Source organism: Dryas octopetala, chromosome 5, assembly GCF_963921425.1.
Source record: "Dryas octopetala chromosome 5, drDryOcto1.1, whole genome shotgun sequence".
In the NCBI taxonomy this organism is placed as follows: Eukaryota; Viridiplantae; Streptophyta; class Magnoliopsida; order Rosales; family Rosaceae; genus Dryas; species Dryas octopetala.
The window spans coordinates 21,601,586-21,621,192 of NC_141370.1; the positions used below are offsets into that span (position 1 = coordinate 21,601,586).

Here is a 19,607-nt window from a genome sequence, read left to right on the forward strand (position 1 = left end):
TGGACATATTGAAATATTGTGTAGGTGTCATAAATATTAAAGATGTCCCACTCCCTAGTTAGTCAACAATGCAAATTCGTTTTGCCAACACTAAGCCACGCGTACTGAAAAACTTTCCAGTGAATAAAGTCGGCAAATGTTGCAGAGAATTATGTACCAATATATATATATCTACCTGATATGGCCCATGTCCAACTGTTGTCACGTTTGTTTAATCCATGGGTTCTTCTTCTTCATTCCAACTGGCTCTCCTCAATCATCTTTACACCCTTCTCTTAAATTTCAATCATTAAATACCAACCAGAGGCCAGCCAACAAAGAGGCAATAAAAACTACCCTCAAGATACTATAACTAATTGAGGGGAGGACCAAAATCAAGTACCAACTTTGTTATTTATGCTTTCGTATTTATATTCCATATGTGCTCCAGCTAGGTCGGGGTCCATTGCTCAAAAGGAATTAATGCAGCATGAGTGGGTGATCCTTCATTAGTTTTATTTTTCAATTATCTTATGGGACATTGGAAATAATATATATTTTAGTTATATGATTCATCATTAATGTGTTTAATTACTGAATTATATGATTCATCATAAAAGTATAAAACATAATAAATTTGAATTGTACATAAAAATTAATAGTTGAAAGAAATATAAAGCCAAGTAAGGATTCAAAGATTCTTATTGACTGCCTCAATGAAAAGTGTTATATACCATGGCGTATTCATACCATCATTAACGACATCAAGCTCTTATCTATTGCCTTTTTAGAGAAACAAGTTTTATTTCATATGTTTGTGCTAATTTAAGTGGCTCTAAAAACTTTGAGACCATTTGATAGTGTAGGATCCAACTGTGGTTGAGGTTTTTCATTGTAATTTCTTTTTTTTCCCAAAGGTCAAAAAAGTAGGGCTTCGGACCGATCCGTGCAGGCCAAGTGGGGGTTGCAACCAGTAAGCCCAAGGACTGTTCGCAACTTGAATGGGCCAGTTCAAGCCTCTTTAATATTGGGCTGTACCAGTTCTAGTTGGCAAGATCAGACCACTATTGGGCCTTGGTTTATCGTGTCCAATGGAAATTCTTGTTTAGCTCTGTGTTGGTTTTCTGAAGTGACAGTAGCTTGTACGTTTCCTTTTTTTTTTTTTGGCCACTTAGCTTGTACGTTTCTACATCTTGGAAAGGATCAAGTCGCATCAGGGCCGTCCACGCAGCAAGTCGAGAAGGTTGGTTCAAAGATCAATTTCTGCATCCAAAGCTCCGACTGATCATAGCCTTTGAGTTTGTGTGGGAGCAAAAGCGCAAAAGCGCAAAAGTGCAGCCATGGCAGGAGGAGGAAGAAGAGGAAGAAGAAGACCCATCAACACCAATGAAAACAACAACAACGTAACTTGGAGCAGCAGCAGCAGCAGCAGAAGAAGATCGTCATCGTCATCATCAAAATCTTATGTTCGAGGGGGTCTGTTTGTCGAGGGCGGTGTTTTATCTGATTGGTCTCTCCCTCGAACTCCTCTTCGAGGTCCTTCCTTTATCTCTATCAATGATAATAGTTTGCTATATCTCTGTTTGGTTTCCGAGAAAACAGAGGAAACTGAGAATGAAAATGGAAGTTTCCTTTAATTTTTAACCGATATTGAAATGAAGAATTTGACCTCAGATATCCAAATATTATTTACTGTGCTGAACTGGGTAAGGACTGATTTCATTTTACTGTCCCAGATTGGAAAAAGTTCAAACCTTTAATTTGTTTTTCTTTAATTGCCTACATATTTAAGAGGTTGGGCTCGTAATTGCTTCAATTTTTCCATTTATTCTTGGTTTTGTTTGGTTTTAATTGCAGGGAAGAATCCGAGTTCGAATAACAAATCTGGGTCGAAATCTGGAGCAAAGTCAGCTTCTGATTCTAAAAGTTCGTCTCGAAAATCTAATGTTAATGCTATAGGATACCAATACCCTTCCCTTGAACGTCAGGTGTGTCCTGTTGGCTCAAAGCTTCTTCTTTTATTTTTCGTTTCAAAATAATTTCATTCAAATTTTTTGGTGTCTTTTTTTTTTTGGTGTCATACATTTCTAACTGTCTGAATGTAACCCGAGCAATGTCAGAAAGCAAACGAGCTTAATTATGTTTAGAGGGAGACTAATATGAGATCGAAACGTTTTTTCCTGTTTTTTAATGGATTTGAGTCTGTGTTGTAATGAAAAAATAAATCATCTTGCGTTGTGTTTCTGTAGTGGAGAAATTTTCTTAGAGCTAAGCAGTTAATTCTCTCTCTCTCTCTCTCTCTCTCTCTCTCTCTCTCTCTCTCTCTCTCTCTCTCTCTCTTTATAGTAATTAGTTCATGGGAAATGTTTTGTTCCATTGTTTGAACTTTGAAGTAATTAGTTCATGGGAAAGCTTTTCTAATTTTCTGGTTTAAAGTTACACTAGTCGTTGTAGACATTTTAACTGATGCTTGAAGCACATTGCAAGCACTCGTCAACTGGCTACAAGGAGTCATCTTCTAGGTTCCATTTTCTTTTCTTCTTTGGAGATTATTTGTGGAAATTAGCTGTCAATTTAATGATGCATTGGATTTTTGTTAAATATTAAAGTAGCAATGTTAGTTCTATGTTCATTTAGTTTGGATATGCTTTGATTTTGTACAGGAGGGTTTGCGTTCGAAATTAAATGTTGAGGGAAATAATGAAGATAACAATATGGACGATTCATGCCCTTTGGTTTTAGTTGATTTCAAGGATTCCCCAATTGTAGCTCATGTGGACCAAACACCAGCTTCAAGTCTCCATGATGTGGAATTTACTTATCAGTACGGTTCAAGTTTTGTGTTAGGTGAAAGCTCTCATAGAGGGTTGGGGTTCTCTGATGAACTTGAGGGAACCCCAAGTGATGTTGAAGCTTCCTCAAAGCAAATGGAAGAGCTTGAAGATTCATTGTCTTCTGAGAAGGATATGGAAGTCAATGAGGGAATTGGTTGTAAAGTTGATGAGATGCTTGAAGAGCTGTCAACAGAGGTGTTGTCTCCTCAGAAAAATTCAGGTTTTTTGTCAATTGGAGGCATAAAATTGTACACCCAAGATATGTCTGATGAAGAAAGCGAAGAAGATGAGAATGGGGAGTCAATATATGAAGGAAGCTCAGACTCCTCTGAGCCAGGAGGACTACTTGGATCATCTGAAAGTGACGACTCTGAACACATGTCTGATAGTGGTTCAGATATTGATGATGAGGTTGCACAAGATTATTTAGAAGGAATTGGTGGGAGCGACAACATTTTAAGTTCCAAATGGTTGGTAGAACAGGAATTGGATGAGCCAGAGAAGGATAGCTCTTCGAGCGGTGGCTTTGATGAGACCGTAGAAAAGTTGGGCGGAATTGCTCTTCAGGATGCATCTAGGGAATATGGTAGGAACAAGGTCCATTCAAATAGGAAATACATTGTGACTGAGAGATATGCTCACTCTTTCACTATGGATGACCTAATGCTTGTAAAGGATCCAAGAACTGTTTCTGCAAAAAAGAAGCCTGTTGCTAGGTTTCCTCAGTCTTGGCCTTCAGAAGCTCAAAGGAGTAAAATTTCAAGAAATTTTCCTGGTATTTTTCTTTTTGGCCTGAAAGTGATTTTTCTAGTATAAGATTGCTAAGATATGTTTTCTCTCTATAACTTCTGCTTGCATATGTTTATCTTGGTAAGCATGCATCTGTTCCATGAAGGGAATATGATATTGTTCTGCTTGAGCACCAAATTCATATATTGGATCTACAAATTAATTTCAGCCAGATTTAAAAATTATCTCAGTTATTTATTTCAGTTGGAGAAGCAGATGAGTTTTCTCATTTGACCAAAAAAAAAAAAAAAGATGAGTTTTCTCATATATTCCATATTGTCTAGCATTCCTAGTATCATTCTAAGATGAAATACGATGAAAGGTAGATAGTTAGGATCTCCATTGGAATGACTGGGTGGGAAAATTTACCCACCTACCATGGGTAATAAATGTCTGTGGACTTTTTGTATGTCAGAGATGGCTTACCTCTATGATTTTATAAATTTTCTGGTGGATTATCTTCCATGCCTTCAGCTCATAATATCTATTGTTTGACTTTCCATTCAGGTGTAAAGAAGAAACATCGCAAAGAAATGATTGCTGTGAAGCGTCGGGATAGAATGCTGCACCGGGGTGTTGATCTTGAGCAAATAAATTTGGTAAAATTATTGGTTGTTTTCAGTGAATTTTTTATCGACAGTATGCTCATGTACTATAGATGGTGTAGTGACATTCTAGGTAGATTGAAAAAATGGAATCAAGTTGTCCAAGCTGTTCTAAACATTTGATTTAAGAACTTAGTAGAGTTTGGTTCACTGAAATGAACTTGGAATGGAAATTTCTATTGTTTAGTTGAGAAAAAAATATATAGTAATGAACATCCATATAGAATGTCTGTTCCCCCAAAATGATGGAGAGTACCAATTACATTTATTACTAATTTTCAATTCTTCTTATTTGACCCTCTTAACTCTCTCTGCATTCCTTTCTTATTTTGTTGAGGGTTTTAGAGTCACATTCCTTTCTTATTTTGATTCTATTCAATTCCAACCTTAAATCTTCTTCTAGCACACAATTACTACCTTACAGCTGTATTCTTTTCAATTGTAGAAATTAGAGCAGATGGTTTTGGATGGAGTGGATATGTTTTCTTTTCAACCTATGCATTCCCGGGATTGTTCCCAGGTACGGAATTTTGATTCATCTCTTCAATTTGCAGCTTGTAACTTCTTTTATCCTCATAGTTTTACCATTTGCACTTCTACGGGCATGAATCATCTAGTATGTTTAATTTAGTGGAATATCATTTTAAATAATCATTTATTTGTGTGAGGTGCTTTGGTTTGTTACGATTATAATTGGGTCAATTCTCTCTCTCTCTCTCTCTCTCTCTCTCTCTCTCTCTCTCATAAAATTACCAAAGCATTGAAGATTAGAAAATTTAGTTAGTTTGAAGCCAAGAGCAGTAGTGTCAGTGCTGGCTGCGAAGCTAATGGCAGTAGATTAAGTGCTTTATGAGTTTTATGTCTCATATTTTTTATTGCAACCTAACAAATGAAAGTTAGGGATTTAATAAAATCCTGTAGTGCAAGACTATTGTGCCATTATGGAGTGTGCTTAAAAATCCCTTTGTGGAGTCCCCATCAAGTCTTAGCCTTTTTTTGATAGTTACTGCTTTTGAAAATTTTAGGTGCAACGATTAGCAGCAATATATCGGCTACGGAGTTCCTGCCAAGGATCTGGCAAGAAGAGGTACATAACTTCTTTTTATTTCTTATACAAGGAAAACATGGTATTGATGTTTTTCTTTTCCAGATTTGTGACAGTGATGCAGACTCAACACACAGGCATGCCATCAGCAAGTGATAGGCTTCGTCTTGAAAAGGTTCTCCATTAAATTTCATGGTTACAATTCTGTGTTGCATGGTCTGGATCTGTATTTGTCCAAAATTTTCTTTGTTTCTCCTTTTCCGTTCGGATTCTGCTCTGAATAGTTTCACTATATACTTGGATTCTTTTTGTATGCCTGTGCTGCAAAATTTAGTGATTATTTTCTTTATTTCAGCTGATTGGAGCTAGCATGGAGGATGCTGATTTTTCTGTTGTTGAGCCTGTTGGTGGAGACAAAAGCAGGTCAAAGAAAAATGGAAAAGGGATTGGTTTTAAGCTACTAGAATCTAAACAATCCACCCAAAGAAAGACAACGAAGGTCTCAGCCAAGCGTGGCAGTGGCAGACCCTATGAACCTAAACTTGGTGGAAAAATGGATTCATATGCCAATCAACCAGTATCATTTGTGTCAAGTGGCGTGATGCAATCACAGACTGAGATTGTAGCCGTTGATTCAATAGATGCAAGTGGTAAAGACAAGGGTGTTGCTGGCCCAGCTGATTTTCATTCGTTTGAGGTACACACCAAGGGGTTTGGTTCGAAAATGTTGGCTAAAATGGGATTTATTGAAGGTGGTGGATTAGGAAAAGATGGACAAGGTATGGCAGGGCCCATTGAAGTGATCCAACGGCCTAAATCACTTGGATTGGGTGTGGAATTTTCCAACACCGTTGACATTTCAGTAAATAATACCCCACTAAAGAACTACCCAGAAAAGGACAGATCTCAAACTCAGAGAAGGGGAGCATCTCAAATTCAAAGAAGTGGAGCTTCTCAAACTAAAAGAAGTGTAACTTCTCAAACTAAAAGAAGTGGAGCTTCTCAAACTCAAGGAATGGGGGCTTTTGAAAAACATACCAAAGGATTTGGATCAAAGATGATGACAAAGATGGGTTTTGTTGAAGGCATGGGATTGGGGAAAGATTCACAAGGCATTGTCAACCCTCTGTCTGCAGTCAGGCTACCAAAATCGAGGGGAATAGGTGCCTAAGGTCAGATAGCATACATGTTATCTCAGCTAATTTTAATTTAATTTTTTTTTCTTTCTGGTATTTAGCTAATCCTGGCACATACCTGTGCTAGTTGTCTTTTACTCACCATAGATCTGTACATTAAGTTGTGTTATAATGTTATGCTCTTGGCTGAATTGGAACATCTATTCTGACTGATTTTGGTGATCACATTTGTAATTGAATAAAAAAACATGTGGTAAAGTGACCATCTTAAGACACCATGTGGGGTCTCTGTCTTTATTCCTGATTAGAAGCCATGTCGCAAACTTTGCAATTTGCAACAAAGCTATTTAATAAATTTCTTCCTTTGGGCTGTTTTTAACAGCCATGGCCCATGGAAGTGCTCTTCATATTCCAAGCAAAGTAATGGACTGATGGTGCACCAAATTTGTGATATATTGGAATGTGAGAGAAATGCACATGGAACATCAGCTTTCCAAGTTGATAAAATAGGAGGAAAGAACGTGTTACACACTGGAGGGTGATCCAATCATACACAATTTCACAATGAGTCCCCATTTAAGGCTGTCCAAAAAAAATATACATATTTGTAGCCTTTCTTATCAGTTATACAAATAAGAATGTGTACCTTTCCAGTTCAATATGATGTAATCTTCAATTATTATTTTTTTTCTAAAAAAGGAAAATTGTTAAACGGGCAAGCTCAAATCCATTGACCAACCTATGATGTTTGTCCATATAATATTAGGATTTATCAGAGTCATCGAATAGGGTACTTAAACTAGTGAGCAGTGACTAGCACGTATATGGAATTACTGGAATCTTTTAACATAGAACTGGTTGGGTTTAATTTTTTAATCATATGATAATGGGAGAATATTTAAACTCGAAAAGTAAGAGCAATTACTCTCAAGTCTTAATCACTAAATAACATGTGAATTACCTCTCAAATCTCAAACTTTTCCAACGGAGAGAGGTAGATTTTCAAACTGTTATTGTGAAAATGTACACTACATCTTATTTTGTAAATGAGACTATGGGGGGTGATCGAAATAACTCAAAAGGAAGTGACTTAGGAAAAAAGAAAAGTAAATAAAGCTAGATCTTAAACCATGACTTCCTCACAACTACATGATGCAATGTATTGTTTTTTTTTTTTTGAGAACATTTTATTTTTCTCAGCTTCAAATCGGAACATCAAGCAATGACAGGTCACATTAATTGATATCTAAATTCTTAAAATTTGTCTTCGAGAATTAGGGCTCGTTTGGCAGTGCTTTTAAGAAGGCCAAAAGTACTTCTAGATAGGTCAAAGCACTTATGGATAAAAAATTTAATGTTTGGTAAAAAAGATAAAAGCACTTTGAACCAATTTTAAAAGCACTTGAAGTGGTTTTGAAAGAAGCACATAAGAGGTGCTTCTTCCTAGAAGTGCTGCTAGGAGAATACACGGGAAGCACTTGGCTCCCTTTAATGAAAATTTCAAACTTCCCAATTTATCCCTATTTATTATAACAAATGCCCAAAGAACCCTTATACTGTTTTATTTTAATAAAACTTTCTTTATCGAACTGCGAACTCCTCAATTGCCTCGAAACCCATCGCCCACCGCCACCATCCATGATCCAACACCACCGCCTTATGCACCAGCCCCTCCACCACCAATTCATCCATGCTCTGCTGAGAATCACCACCTATATATCTGTAATCTGTTAACTCCATTAGCAAGCCATCTGTAAGAAATTTAGAAACAAATATATTATAACATATGTTATAACAAATCTAATCAAAAACATCTGTGTGCAAGGAGTCCTCCACTAGCAAGAAAAAGGATATACATGCATTTTGGGACCAAAAATCACATAATTATTTTCTTTTTATAATCATTTTTTCTTGTTGAATTATTCATAATCATTTTATTATATATGATGATGGACAATTTATAAAATAAAAATAGAAGCACTTTTTTAAGGCAAACCAAACACTATTAAAAGTACTTTTAAATAGTGTAAAAATACTTTTATATTGATAACCACACGACAAACTGTTTATTTGTAAAAGCGCTACTAACAAGAAGCGCTACTGTCAAAAGCGCTACAACATACAAGTACTTGTTAAATATAATATATTTTTTTTTATCAAATATACTAAAATTCTTTTACCATTAAATTAAAAATAAATATAATAGCTTATATAACATTTTACGCTCATCCCATTATTTGATTTAGTTCACCTAAAAAAAATTATAAAATTTTTGTATATTGCCCTCTGTTAATGACTTAACAACAACTTGTACAGTTGTACTCAATAAAAGAGGCAAATTAGCAAATCTCGGAAAAGGACATCAATTAATTAAAATTTAAAAAGTAAATCAAGCAAATGAGATCTGAGCCAAGATCTGGCATTTCAGACATTGTGTAGGGGTATTTAAAGAAAAAGGCCAAAATGGTGGCACTCTCTTGAAGAAAAACCAACCGTATAAAAATTCAGTCCAATTGTATCGCACCCAAGCCCTCACTCTCTTCTTCTGGCCCTTTCTTTTCCCAACAGATTTCGGGAGCTTCAAGATCTCTGCTGGTTCACTTGGAGGCTTGTTCTCTCGCTTGTCCATGTCTTGCACTCTGCTAAAGGTCAGTTAGATCCTCACTTCATTTGAAAAATATTTAATAAATGAAGGAAGAAACCAAACTAGTTCTTTTGCTGTTCGTTTGCCTATTTATAGATCTTTAATGCTGTGGCAGTTATAGTTTGATTATCTTTTGTAACTGAGCCTTCGTTGAAATTGAAAATCCATATAGAAAGTGTGCTAATTTTTGTTTTCTGGCTCGTTTTCTCTTCTGGGTCTCTCAGATCTGACACAAACGCTTCAAGAATGGACCTTTCTCATCGATTTAGGATCTGCTGTTTGACCATTTGTTTGATATTTCAATCCGCATATGGGTTTTACCTTCCGGGTAGTTACCCTCACAAGTACGGTGTCGGGGACATCTTAGGGGTGAAAGTGAATTCTCTGACTTCCATTGATACCGAGATACCCTTTAGCTATTACAGTTTGCCATTTTGTCAGCCCGAACAGGGTATTAAGGACAGTGCTGAGAATCTCGGTGAGCTCCTCATGGGGGACCGCATTGAGAATTCTCCATATCGGTTTAAGATGCACACCAATGAGTCTGAGATCTTCTTGTGTCAATCGGGTCCATTGACAGCCGATCAGTTTAGTCTCTTGAAGAAGAGGATTGATGAGATGTATCAGGTGAATTTGATTCTCGATAATTTGCCTGCGATCCGGTATACCAAGAAGGAGGGTTTTGTTCTGCGGTGGACTGGGTACCCTGTGGGAATTAAGGTTAAGGATGTGTACTATGTGTTTAACCATTTGAAGTTTAAGGTACTTGTTCATAAGTATGAGGAGCCCAATGTAGCACGAGTAATGGGTACTGGTGATGGGGCAGAGGTGATCCCCACGGTTGCAAAATCAGATTCAGATGTGCCTGGGTATATCATTGTAGGGTTTGAGGTGATACCTTGCAGTTACATGCATGATGCGGGTGCTGTGAAGAATTTGAAAATGTATAAAAAGTACCCTGCTCCTATTAAATGTGATCCCACCACTGTGGCAATGTCCGTTAATGAAAAGCAGTCCATAGTCTTCACATACGAGGTTGAATTCGAGGAGAGTGACATCAAATGGCCCTCACGGTGGGATGCTTATTTGAAGATGGAGGGATCCAAAGTCCATTGGTTCTCTATTCTCAATTCTCTCATGGTGATTACTTTCCTTGCTGGTATTGTCCTTGTGATCTTTTTGAGGACTGTGAGGCGGGACCTTACTCGGTACGAAGAGCTTGACAAAGAGGCTCAAGCACAGATGAATGAGGAGTTGTCTGGCTGGAAGCTTGTTGTTGCGGATGTTTTCCGTGCTCCAAGCAATCCTGCCCTGTTGTGTATAATGGTTGGTGATGGGGTTCAGATCCTTGGGATGGCAGTGGTGACTATATTGTTTGCTGCCCTTGGGTTCATGTCACCAGCTTCTCGTGGTACACTTATTACAGGTATGCTATTTTTCTATATGATCCTTGGTGTTGCAGCTGGTTATGTTGCTGTTCGTCTTTGGAGGACAATTGGCTGTGGAGATTACAAGGGATGGGTTTCAGTCTCATGGAAGGTTGCTTGTTTCTTCCCTGGAATTGCCTTTTTGATTCTGACCACTCTGAATTTCCTATTGTGGGGTAGTCACAGCACAGGAGCCATTCCATTTTCTCTCTTTGTTATTCTCCTTTTGCTTTGGTTCTGCATTTCTGTTCCCCTTACCCTCGTTGGTGGATACCTTGGAGCCAAGGCACCTCACATTGAGTACCCAGTTCGAACCAATCAAATTCCTAGGGAAATCCCAGCACAGAAATACCCATCCTGGCTGTTGGTTCTTGGGGCTGGCACTCTCCCGTTTGGCACCCTGTTCATTGAGCTCTTCTTCATCATGTCTAGCATTTGGATGGGCCGTGTTTATTATGTTTTTGGGTTTCTCTTCGTCGTATTGATCCTTCTCGTCGTGGTTTGTGCTGAGGTGTGTCTAGTACTAACCTACATGCATCTCTGTGTGGAGGACTGGAAATGGTGGTGGAAGTCTTTCTTTGCTTCTGGTTCTGTTGCCATATACATTTTCTTGTACTCCATAAACTACCTTGTATTTGATCTCAAGAGCTTGAGTGGACCCGTCTCTGCCACGCTTTACTTGGGATATTCGCTCTTCATGGTTCTGGCAATCATGCTTGCAACAGGCACAGTTGGGTTCCTTTCTTCATTCTGGTTCGTGCACTACCTGTTCTCATCGGTGAAGCTGGACTGAAGAACTTTTGCCACTCAAAGATTGGCACTTTAAAGAATAGTGGTGATCATTCAGGGGAAGAGAGAGTGCAAACTTTACAGATGTTATATCATGCGTTAATTTTCATTTTATTCTGTTAGGGAACTTAGTTCATGTAATAACAATAAGTCTTCCAGTTTTGCTAAATTCTTTAATAGATGGACATCATGAGGCCCTGGCTTATAGTTTGATACTGAAGTTTATTTGCATTCTGGTGGATAGGAGGCACATTTAGTTGATGGTAGTTGGCATGTGTGATGTTATCATTTTGTACTCAATTGGTCGGTCTGTATGGTTTAGAGCTATTCTGCGTTTATTATTTCTGCGTTTGAGCTATTCTAGTTGTAATATTCATCTCATTCCCCCTTGCGTCCTTTATTTTAGTTCTTTAATTATCTTTCTGGCTATTTCTATGAACAGTCACATATCTCCCCCTGGTCATTTGTAAGATCAAAGTATATTAATACAGACCATCAATATACTACTATAAAAGCACCGAAATTCCAACCACTAAGCTTCATATGCTTGTCGTGTTTAATAATCCCCTCAAAGGAATATTGGTATCCAACACAACTAAATAACTATTTCTAGTGGTTTTATGACTGCAAGGTAACTAAAATAAGTTACAACATATCTGTTTTGAGAGGAATGGTGTTTCATAAATGATAATGGGAAATATACAGAAAATGTGATTTCAGCCCAGATGTGGTGTGGGTTCTCAGGCCTTACATCACATTGGACCTTGCCTACACTATTCTGCCAAAAACAGAAGAAGACCCTATTATTTATTTAGAGAGCTACTATTTGCACACTTTTTTTTTTTTTTTTCTTTTTACACACATTTTTCTCTTACACACCTTCTATCATTTTTTAAAATATAAAATTTCTCCTTTAACACACCCCTCTTATTACCAAAATACCCCAAATCTCATTAATCTTACCAAATTTTTCTTACACACCCCACCCAATCTATTCAAACAATACACACACACTCAACCTTTTCAGACAATACACACTCCCACCTCCAACCTCATGCCCACCTAATCCTAGCCAAGCCATAGCCATTCTTGTCAACACCATAGTTATGCCTTTAAGTTAAATTATTTTGATTCATATGCAAATCTAGGTTTTTTTATCAAATTTAAATTGGTTAATCCATCTCAAGACATATTTTTTTATGTTTGAGAAAATTTGGAGTGCGGGTTTTCTGGATTTCAAGATTGAAATTTCGGGTTTGAGTTATAGGGTTTCGCAGGTCATTCGGCACTGGTCTACCGAATATTTTGGTTTCATTCGGTAGTAAGCTACCGAACATTTTGATTTCGTTCGGTAGTAAGCTGTCAAACTTTTCAGTTTCGTTCGGCAGCTTACTACCGAATGAAACTGAAAGGTTCGACAGCTTACTACCGAACGAAACCGAAATGTTCAGCAGATCAGTGTCGAACGACCTGCGAATCCGAAAATGAATAACTAGAAAATTCACTCTTGCACTCTAAAAAACCTCACTTCAAATCATCGCAAATAGACGAGAAAGGTATTATGATTGATTAACCAATTAAAATTAGATTTACATTCAAATCCAAAAATTTTAGGTTAGGCCATGTCTCAAACTTTCAATGGCTATGGTGGAGAGAGGATGCATGGGCTGCGATGAAGGTGTGTTGATGGCGGGAGGTGGGTGTCGGCAATTTTGGGATGGAGGTGGGGTCACGGGTGGGGTGTGTTTTGGTTGTGGTTGGAGATGAGGTTGAGGGTGTATAGTTGTGATTTAGGAGTGTTGGATTTGGGTGTGTAAAGAGATTTTTTTTTTTTCAAATGATGTGGGTTGTCCTTTAAAGTAATTTCTCTTTGTGTCAATTAAGCAATTTCACAAAATAAGTTAATGGAGTGTACAAAAAGAAAAAAAAAAAAAGTGTGAATATAGCAACACTCTTTATTTATTCATATAAATGTGCTGGGGTCCTTGAACAGAGAGAGATAACTAGTGGTGTCTGTTTTTCCGTTACCATCAGCCTCTTAAACTTGTTGCCCGTAGTTAAAGTGCACACTCACTCTCTATCTCTCTCTGATTCATACACGGAGAGAAGCAGAAGAATGTTGCCTACCTCACTCTCTCCTATTCACTCCACCAATGTCTATTCCACTCCCTCTCTGTTTTCTTTCTCTCCCTCTCTGCTCTCTTCTTTCTCTTATTGTTCTTCTTCTTCCTTTCTGTCACTTGAACCATCATCTTCTCACCGTCTCTGCTCGCTGCGTGTCTACAGCAATGCCCATTTGAGGATCACCTATAAATCCAACGTACAGATATTAAGTTTGTGCTTCAAGTTAGTTTTCTTCTTCTTTCTAAAACAACAACATTGATTTGTATTTTTTGTTTTTGGTAGGGACTGAAGCTGAACTGTTCTTTAAAGGAGCCTCTGAAGGTGATGATATCCGGTGCACCAGCATCTGGCAAAGGAACTCAGTGTGAATTGATTGTCAAGAAGGTACCCATATTAATTGAGACTATGAATTTACTTTAAGTGAAATTTTTGATATATGCATTCATGATTCTTTTCTCTTGGTTCTTCAGTTTGGATTGGTACACATATCAACAGGGGACCTTCTAAGAGCTGAAGTGTCATCTGGGACAGAAATTGGAAACAAAGCCAAGGAGTTCATGAATGCTGGCCGTCTGGTTCCTGATGAAATCGTCACAGCTGTATATTCCATGAATTCATGACTAAAAATTTTACATGGGTTCATGTATTCTTTATGAAATAGTAAGTAACAAAATCACTTGCTTTGTAGATGGTGACAGCACGATTATCGTGTGAAGACGCAAAAGAAAAAGGGTGGCTTCTAGATGGGTATCCCCGAAGTTTTAGCCAAGCACAAAGTCTGGAAAGTTTGAAGATAATGCCAGATGTTTACATTGTACTAGATGTATGTGAGTCACATATATAATGGGTATTATCTACTTAGATGTGTAATATGTAGAAGTAATTTCGGTTAGTCATCTAAATTGCTTCCATACATACTTACAAATAGAATTGATCTTTACATAGGTGTTGTTATTTCTTATACTCAGGTTCCTGATGAAATTCTAATCGACAGATGTGTTGGAAGAAGGGTTGACCTGGTTACGGGGAAGATTTACCATGTAAAAAGTTTCCCCCCAGAAACTGAGGAAATTAAAGCAAGACTTATTACCCGTCCTGATGACACCGAGGAAAAAGTATGATTTGACATCTTATATTTTGCCCTCACATTCTTTATAGAAGTTATTCTAAGTGATTTTCTTGCATTCTAGGTCCTGCGTTTTGTTCCTGACATATTTTTCAATGTTCCATCTAGGTGAAGTCACGCCTTGAAATATACAAGAAAAATGCAGATGCAATCTTAACCACTTACTCAAACATAATGAAAAGGGTGCTTATTTATTGATATACTGTTATCACTTTTTCTTTTCCCTTTACTGTATGAATCTGTGTAAACAACTTTATGTTTAACATCATATCTCTTGAAAACACAGATTGATGGAAACCATCCTAAAGAATCAGTTTTTGAAGAAATAGACTCTATACTGTCTCAAGTGCAGAAAGATAAAGAAAAGAAGATGAAGTTAGGTAAGCCTTTTTAGGATCTGAATCACATTATATGAGTTTTCTCTAAATTAATGATTAGTATTTTTATCAGGATTGTTTTCAACCTTCCTTTGAGGTATTATAATACTTATTCAGAGCTGAGTTGTTCTCAGAATCTGTGCAACTTCTCTCTCTCTCTCACACTCAAACTTTGAAAATTTTTATTTTTATTGGGACTAACTTTAACTTCTGTGGTTTGTCAAATTCCATCGCTCTCTCCCTTTCTCTTTCTCTCTCCCCCCCGGCGTGCGTACACCAGGGAAATCAAAACTTGAAACTTTGAGTAGCTTAATTCAGTCATCTTCAATCCAGGTATATGTTTGGTTATACAATGTAATTTTGTAAACATTTAATAGTTTCTAGTGTCTAAAATCTTTTTTTTAACACAATTTTTTGACAAATGATTTTTATATTTCCTTTTGTTATTAAGCTTTTGCAATTCTACAGGATAACTGGAGGGGAATTCCTACTAAATTGAATAACATTCCACATTCTAGAGAAATCAGGAAATATTTCTATGATGATGTGCTGCAAGCCACCCAAAGGGCTATAAATGGTGGAGGAACTCGATTAAAGGTTTAAATCATTTTTATGTTATTGTTTTTATCAGCTTCCATTTAGGTAACTCTATTATTTGCAAAAAAATATTGCTGGTAAGGGCCAGATTAATTTGGCTTAATCTGTCATTCCAAATTGGCAGGTGGAGATTAATATACCAGAGCTGAACCCAGAAATGGTATGGGACATTTGCCTTAATTTTCCTAAATCTGTATGGAGTTAACTGCATCTTATGATGCACAGGATGTTTATCGAGTAGGTACGTTAGTGGAACTTGTTCGAACTCTTGCTCTTTCATTTGCTGATGATGGGAAGCATGTCAAGGTAATTTGATCCTGGTTGCTTCTGATATAGACTAGTGGCTAATGATAATGTAAAATTTGCCTATCATCCAAAATGTTCTTTGACAGGTTTGTGTTCAAGGCTCTATGGGGGAAGGTGCCCTTGCTGGGATGCCATTGCAGCTTGCTGGTACTCGAAAGATCTTAGAGTTCATGGACTGGGGTGACTATGAGGCTATGGGGACTTTTATCAAGATTGGTTCTATAGGTACAGCAATTATATGTATTGGTCAGATGTACAGTTGATGTTCAATTTACTGCATTTGTAGATATTGGTCTTCCAGATCTACCATTAACTGTTTATGTTACTTTATACCACATGCCCCAAGACATTTGGAATGAATCGAATGATGCTCCTATCATTATACATCATCATAATGACAATTGAAATACCATATGCCCCAAGACATTAACACAAGCTCCTCCGCATCAATGATTGGCGCATTGGAGATTCAATCCTTGTCTTGACAATGAAAATTCACCTTTTCTGAAAATGTGCTAGAGAACATGATTATGATGTCCTGACCCTTAGTTTCTCTTTTGTAAGCGCAGGTTCCAAAGATGTAGATGAGCAAGATGACCTGTTTATCTTAGTAGCTCCTCAAAATGCTGTTGGGAACTGCATTATTGATGTAAGTATCTTGTCATTATATTTAGAGAACAACTGACATGCTTTATTTCTACCTTCAGTTGTTTGAGCCCTTTTATTAAATTTACAGGATCTAGAAGCTATGACTGATGCTGCTGGGGACCGACCAGTAATTCTTATTAATCCTAGGCTCAAGGTTTAGTTTCTATGTTACATCTTGATGAATTATCTTGATGGAATGAGTTGCAGTTAGAGTTGTGTGATATCTACATTTCGCATCTGCATTTGCAGGCTTATTTATATCTGATGTATGTACAAGAGAAATTCATATGTACATAATAATAAAATGTCAGTCATCCTGAAGTTGACATGCATGCTCCATCAACTTCGCCTCTTCCAATATAATTATCGATAAACGGTAATCAGCTATCGTATAGGGAGCAAATAACATGTAGAAGTTACAATGGAAGCTTATTTTTCATTTTTATTCCTTGTCAAGGAAACAGGGAACTATAGATTTTTTCCCTTTATGCATTACATAAACTCTGAAAAGGAAATCTAATTTGAATTCCTATCATGAAATTGTTTCACTTTTCAGTTATGTGTAATGCATGAAATTGGTGGATGATTGATGAATTTTTTAAAATTTCAGGACTTACCTGCTTCAAGTGGAATCATGCAAGTAAGTCAAGAACTCGCGAGTCAAATTAACTAATTGGAATCAATCATCGGTTTCTTGACTATTTTTCCTTTTAAAGACAATGGGACGCGACAAGAGATTGAAGTATGCTGCATCATTCCAAAGTTGCTATGTCTTTCGGCTTCTCTATTACGCAGGAACCCAATATCCAATTATGGGTGCTCTCAGGTAAGAAGCTTATTGCGACTTGCTACTCCACTCTACTTCCTTTTGCCTTTTGATCTTGTCTTTCTTGCTGCATCAGAAAAATGTAACCACCTTTTGTCTGACACTTCCTAAATTCAGATCTTCACGCCTCCATAATCTGTTTCATATTTGAAAAATAGTTGAAACCTTAATGGCACACACACAAGAGGCTACAGAATTAACGAAACAGAATTAATGGATAGATTATGTTATTTATATATATATATATATATCTGTAATATGTCATGCCTGAAATGCTATGATCAATGAAACTTAGAACTGTTCTCTTCTCACTTCTCACTTCATGTTTTAGGATGTCTTACCCATATCGTTATGAATTGTACAAGAGGGTGGATGACCCTTCTTCTGGGAAGGAGAAGTATGTAATCTTGTCTACGTTTCCTGAAAAGCCAAGTATTGATGAAGTAAACGATGTTTTTGAAGGAAAGTCTAGGTAACTCTCATTAAGGGTCACATGCTTTTCTGGAAACACTTGCCCTTATCTTTGTATTATTACTTGACTTTTAAAGACCAGCACTGCCCTGACTGAATGATTTCTTCTCAATTAACTTTTGCAGAAACGAAAGTAAGAAAGCCTTGGGATTTTGGTAAGAAACATTCAACTTATAGAGATTTGTGGTCATAATACTCTCTTTCTGATGCTATTTTAACTGTTTATTTTCCTCACAGGGGATTCCTTAGTGGTATATTGAGTTAAAAGGTGGTGGTAGTCTGGTAGATATGGTCTGCATCAAATGTAAATATATTAAATGCTTTCTGTCAGTAAATATTTCTTATCTGATTCCTGGGGGTGTTTGCTTCTAGGAATCAGTGACCAATATTATGGAAACTTACAGTACCGTTCTAGTATTGCAGTGTATTCTCACGAGTTTCAGGATAGAGAACTGAAAAGAAAAATGTAAGATTTTGTCTCATCAGTAAGTTTACAAAAAATGAACAGTAAAGCAGTCAAATGATAAAGAGGTTTTTATATTGTCATGACGTGCATTCACATACAGGAGAATCTTGATTATACATAAGAAATTTGAGGATGCATATGTTTTCAATATGCATATAGAAATTTTTTATGTTTGTGTGCAGGAGTTGAATATGTTAAACCTTGCTTGAAATCAATTATATGATATAATTGCCAGGTCTTGAGTCGTTGCAGTATCTACATCTAATATGGTGATTAGAAAACTAAAGTAAAATTAGGTGCTTATCATGGCTTTGTCATTGGAGTTGACTTAGTTAATGGTGGCATGGTGCCCATTAACTGTAAATTAGGTGGTGGTAGTCTGGTAGATATGGTCTGCATCAAATGTAAATATATTAAATGCTTTCTGTCAGTAAATATTTCTTATCTGATTCCTGGGGGTGTTTGCTTCTAGGAATCAGTGACCAATATTATGGAAACTTACAGTACCGTTCTAGTATTGCAGTGTATTCTCACGAGTTTCAGGATAGAGAACTGAAAAGAAAAAATGTAAGATTTTGTCTCATCAGTAAGTTTACAAAAAATGAACAATAAAGCAGACAAATGATAAAGAGGTGTTTTATATTGTCATGACATGCATTCACATACAGGAGAATCTTGATTATACATAAGAAATTTGAGGATGCATATGTTTTCAATATGCATATAGAAATTTTTTATGTTTGTGTGCAGGAGTTGAATATGTTAAACCTTGCTTGAAATCAATTATATGATATAATTGCCAGGTCTTGAGTCGTTGCAGTATCTACATCTAATATGGTGATTAGAAAACTAAAGTAAAATTAGGTGCTTATCATGGCTTTGTCATGGGAGTTGACCAAGTTAATGGTGGCATGGTGCCCATGGTTAAAAATTAATAATAAAAAAGTGCTGGTGCCTGACATGTATAGTGGACTTAATGAGGAGAAAAGAAAAATATCATACATTTAATTTGGGTCAACAAAAAGAAAAAATATCAGACTTTTTATGTGGGTCACTAAAAAAGAAAAATATCAGCTTAATGAAACCTTTCTAATGAGATTGTCTCGTTGAGTATATGCAATAGAATTGATGATGATAATGTCTTTAAATTTTAACTAAAAAAAAGATCTAAAATCTTTTGTTTTATTCAGTAATAACAAGCATCGAATTCTTATCATGGATCTTGTAAAGTAATGATATTGCAAAAATGCAGATTTTCATATTGATTGTATAGAAATCCTGTAAATGGTCGATTCTATATTAAGAAAAACAACTTAGTAATTGTTAGCAGAAAAAGGAAAATAATAATTTGTTTCGAGATATAACTCATATATACTCATATAGTAATTTGGCAATTATAGGCTTATAGCTCCTTTATC

At 36.6% G+C, this 19,607-nt stretch overlaps 3 protein-coding genes across 5 annotated transcripts; all 3 read left to right on the forward strand.

Moving 5' to 3' along the window:
• Positions 1 to 1,256: 1,256 nt before the first annotated feature.
• On the forward strand, positions 1,257 to 6,663 carry LOC147285738 (D111/G-patch domain-containing protein). The gene is made up of 8 exons (XM_086245372.1): positions 1,257 to 1,515; positions 1,837 to 1,967; positions 2,643 to 3,588; positions 4,110 to 4,201; positions 4,653 to 4,727; positions 5,233 to 5,294; positions 5,358 to 5,427; positions 5,608 to 6,663. Exons 1-8 carry the CDS (start codon positions 1,320 to 1,322, stop codon positions 6,421 to 6,423), a joined length of 2,388 nt encoding a protein of 795 aa, XP_086101498.1. The 5' UTR covers positions 1,257 to 1,319; the 3' UTR covers positions 6,424 to 6,663.
• A 2,211-nt stretch (positions 6,664 to 8,874) lies between these two features.
• LOC147285739 (Endomembrane protein 70 protein family) lies at positions 8,875 to 11,629 on the forward strand. Its single transcript, XM_086245142.1, has 2 exons — positions 8,875 to 9,036; positions 9,257 to 11,629. Exon 2 carries the CDS (start codon positions 9,279 to 9,281, stop codon positions 11,250 to 11,252), a length of 1,974 nt encoding a protein of 657 aa, XP_086101268.1. The 5' UTR covers positions 8,875 to 9,036; positions 9,257 to 9,278; the 3' UTR covers positions 11,253 to 11,629.
• Positions 11,630 to 13,268: 1,639 nt separating this feature from the next.
• Positions 13,269 to 18,703, forward strand: LOC147285740 (adenylate kinase family protein). Of its 3 annotated transcripts, XM_086244696.1 has the most exons (19): positions 13,270 to 13,568; positions 13,655 to 13,756; positions 13,843 to 13,971; positions 14,061 to 14,195; positions 14,341 to 14,487; positions 14,607 to 14,681; positions 14,785 to 14,878; positions 15,156 to 15,208; positions 15,344 to 15,472; positions 15,597 to 15,632; positions 15,698 to 15,778; positions 15,865 to 16,003; positions 16,348 to 16,427; positions 16,515 to 16,580; positions 17,037 to 17,066; positions 17,143 to 17,252; positions 17,584 to 17,724; positions 17,849 to 17,878; positions 17,961 to 18,703. In XM_086244696.1, exons 1-19 carry the CDS (start codon positions 13,365 to 13,367, stop codon positions 17,986 to 17,988), a joined length of 1,809 nt encoding a protein of 602 aa, XP_086100822.1. In that variant the 5' UTR covers positions 13,270 to 13,364; the 3' UTR covers positions 17,989 to 18,703. The 3 variants fall into 3 exon arrangements, with proteins under 3 accessions (XP_086100824.1, XP_086100822.1, XP_086100823.1); XM_086244698.1 differs by lacking the exon at positions 14,607 to 14,681 and having other exon boundaries at positions 13,269 to 13,568; XM_086244697.1 differs by lacking the exon at positions 17,961 to 18,703 and having other exon boundaries at positions 17,849 to 17,882.
• Positions 18,704 to 19,607: the final 904 nt, after the last annotated feature.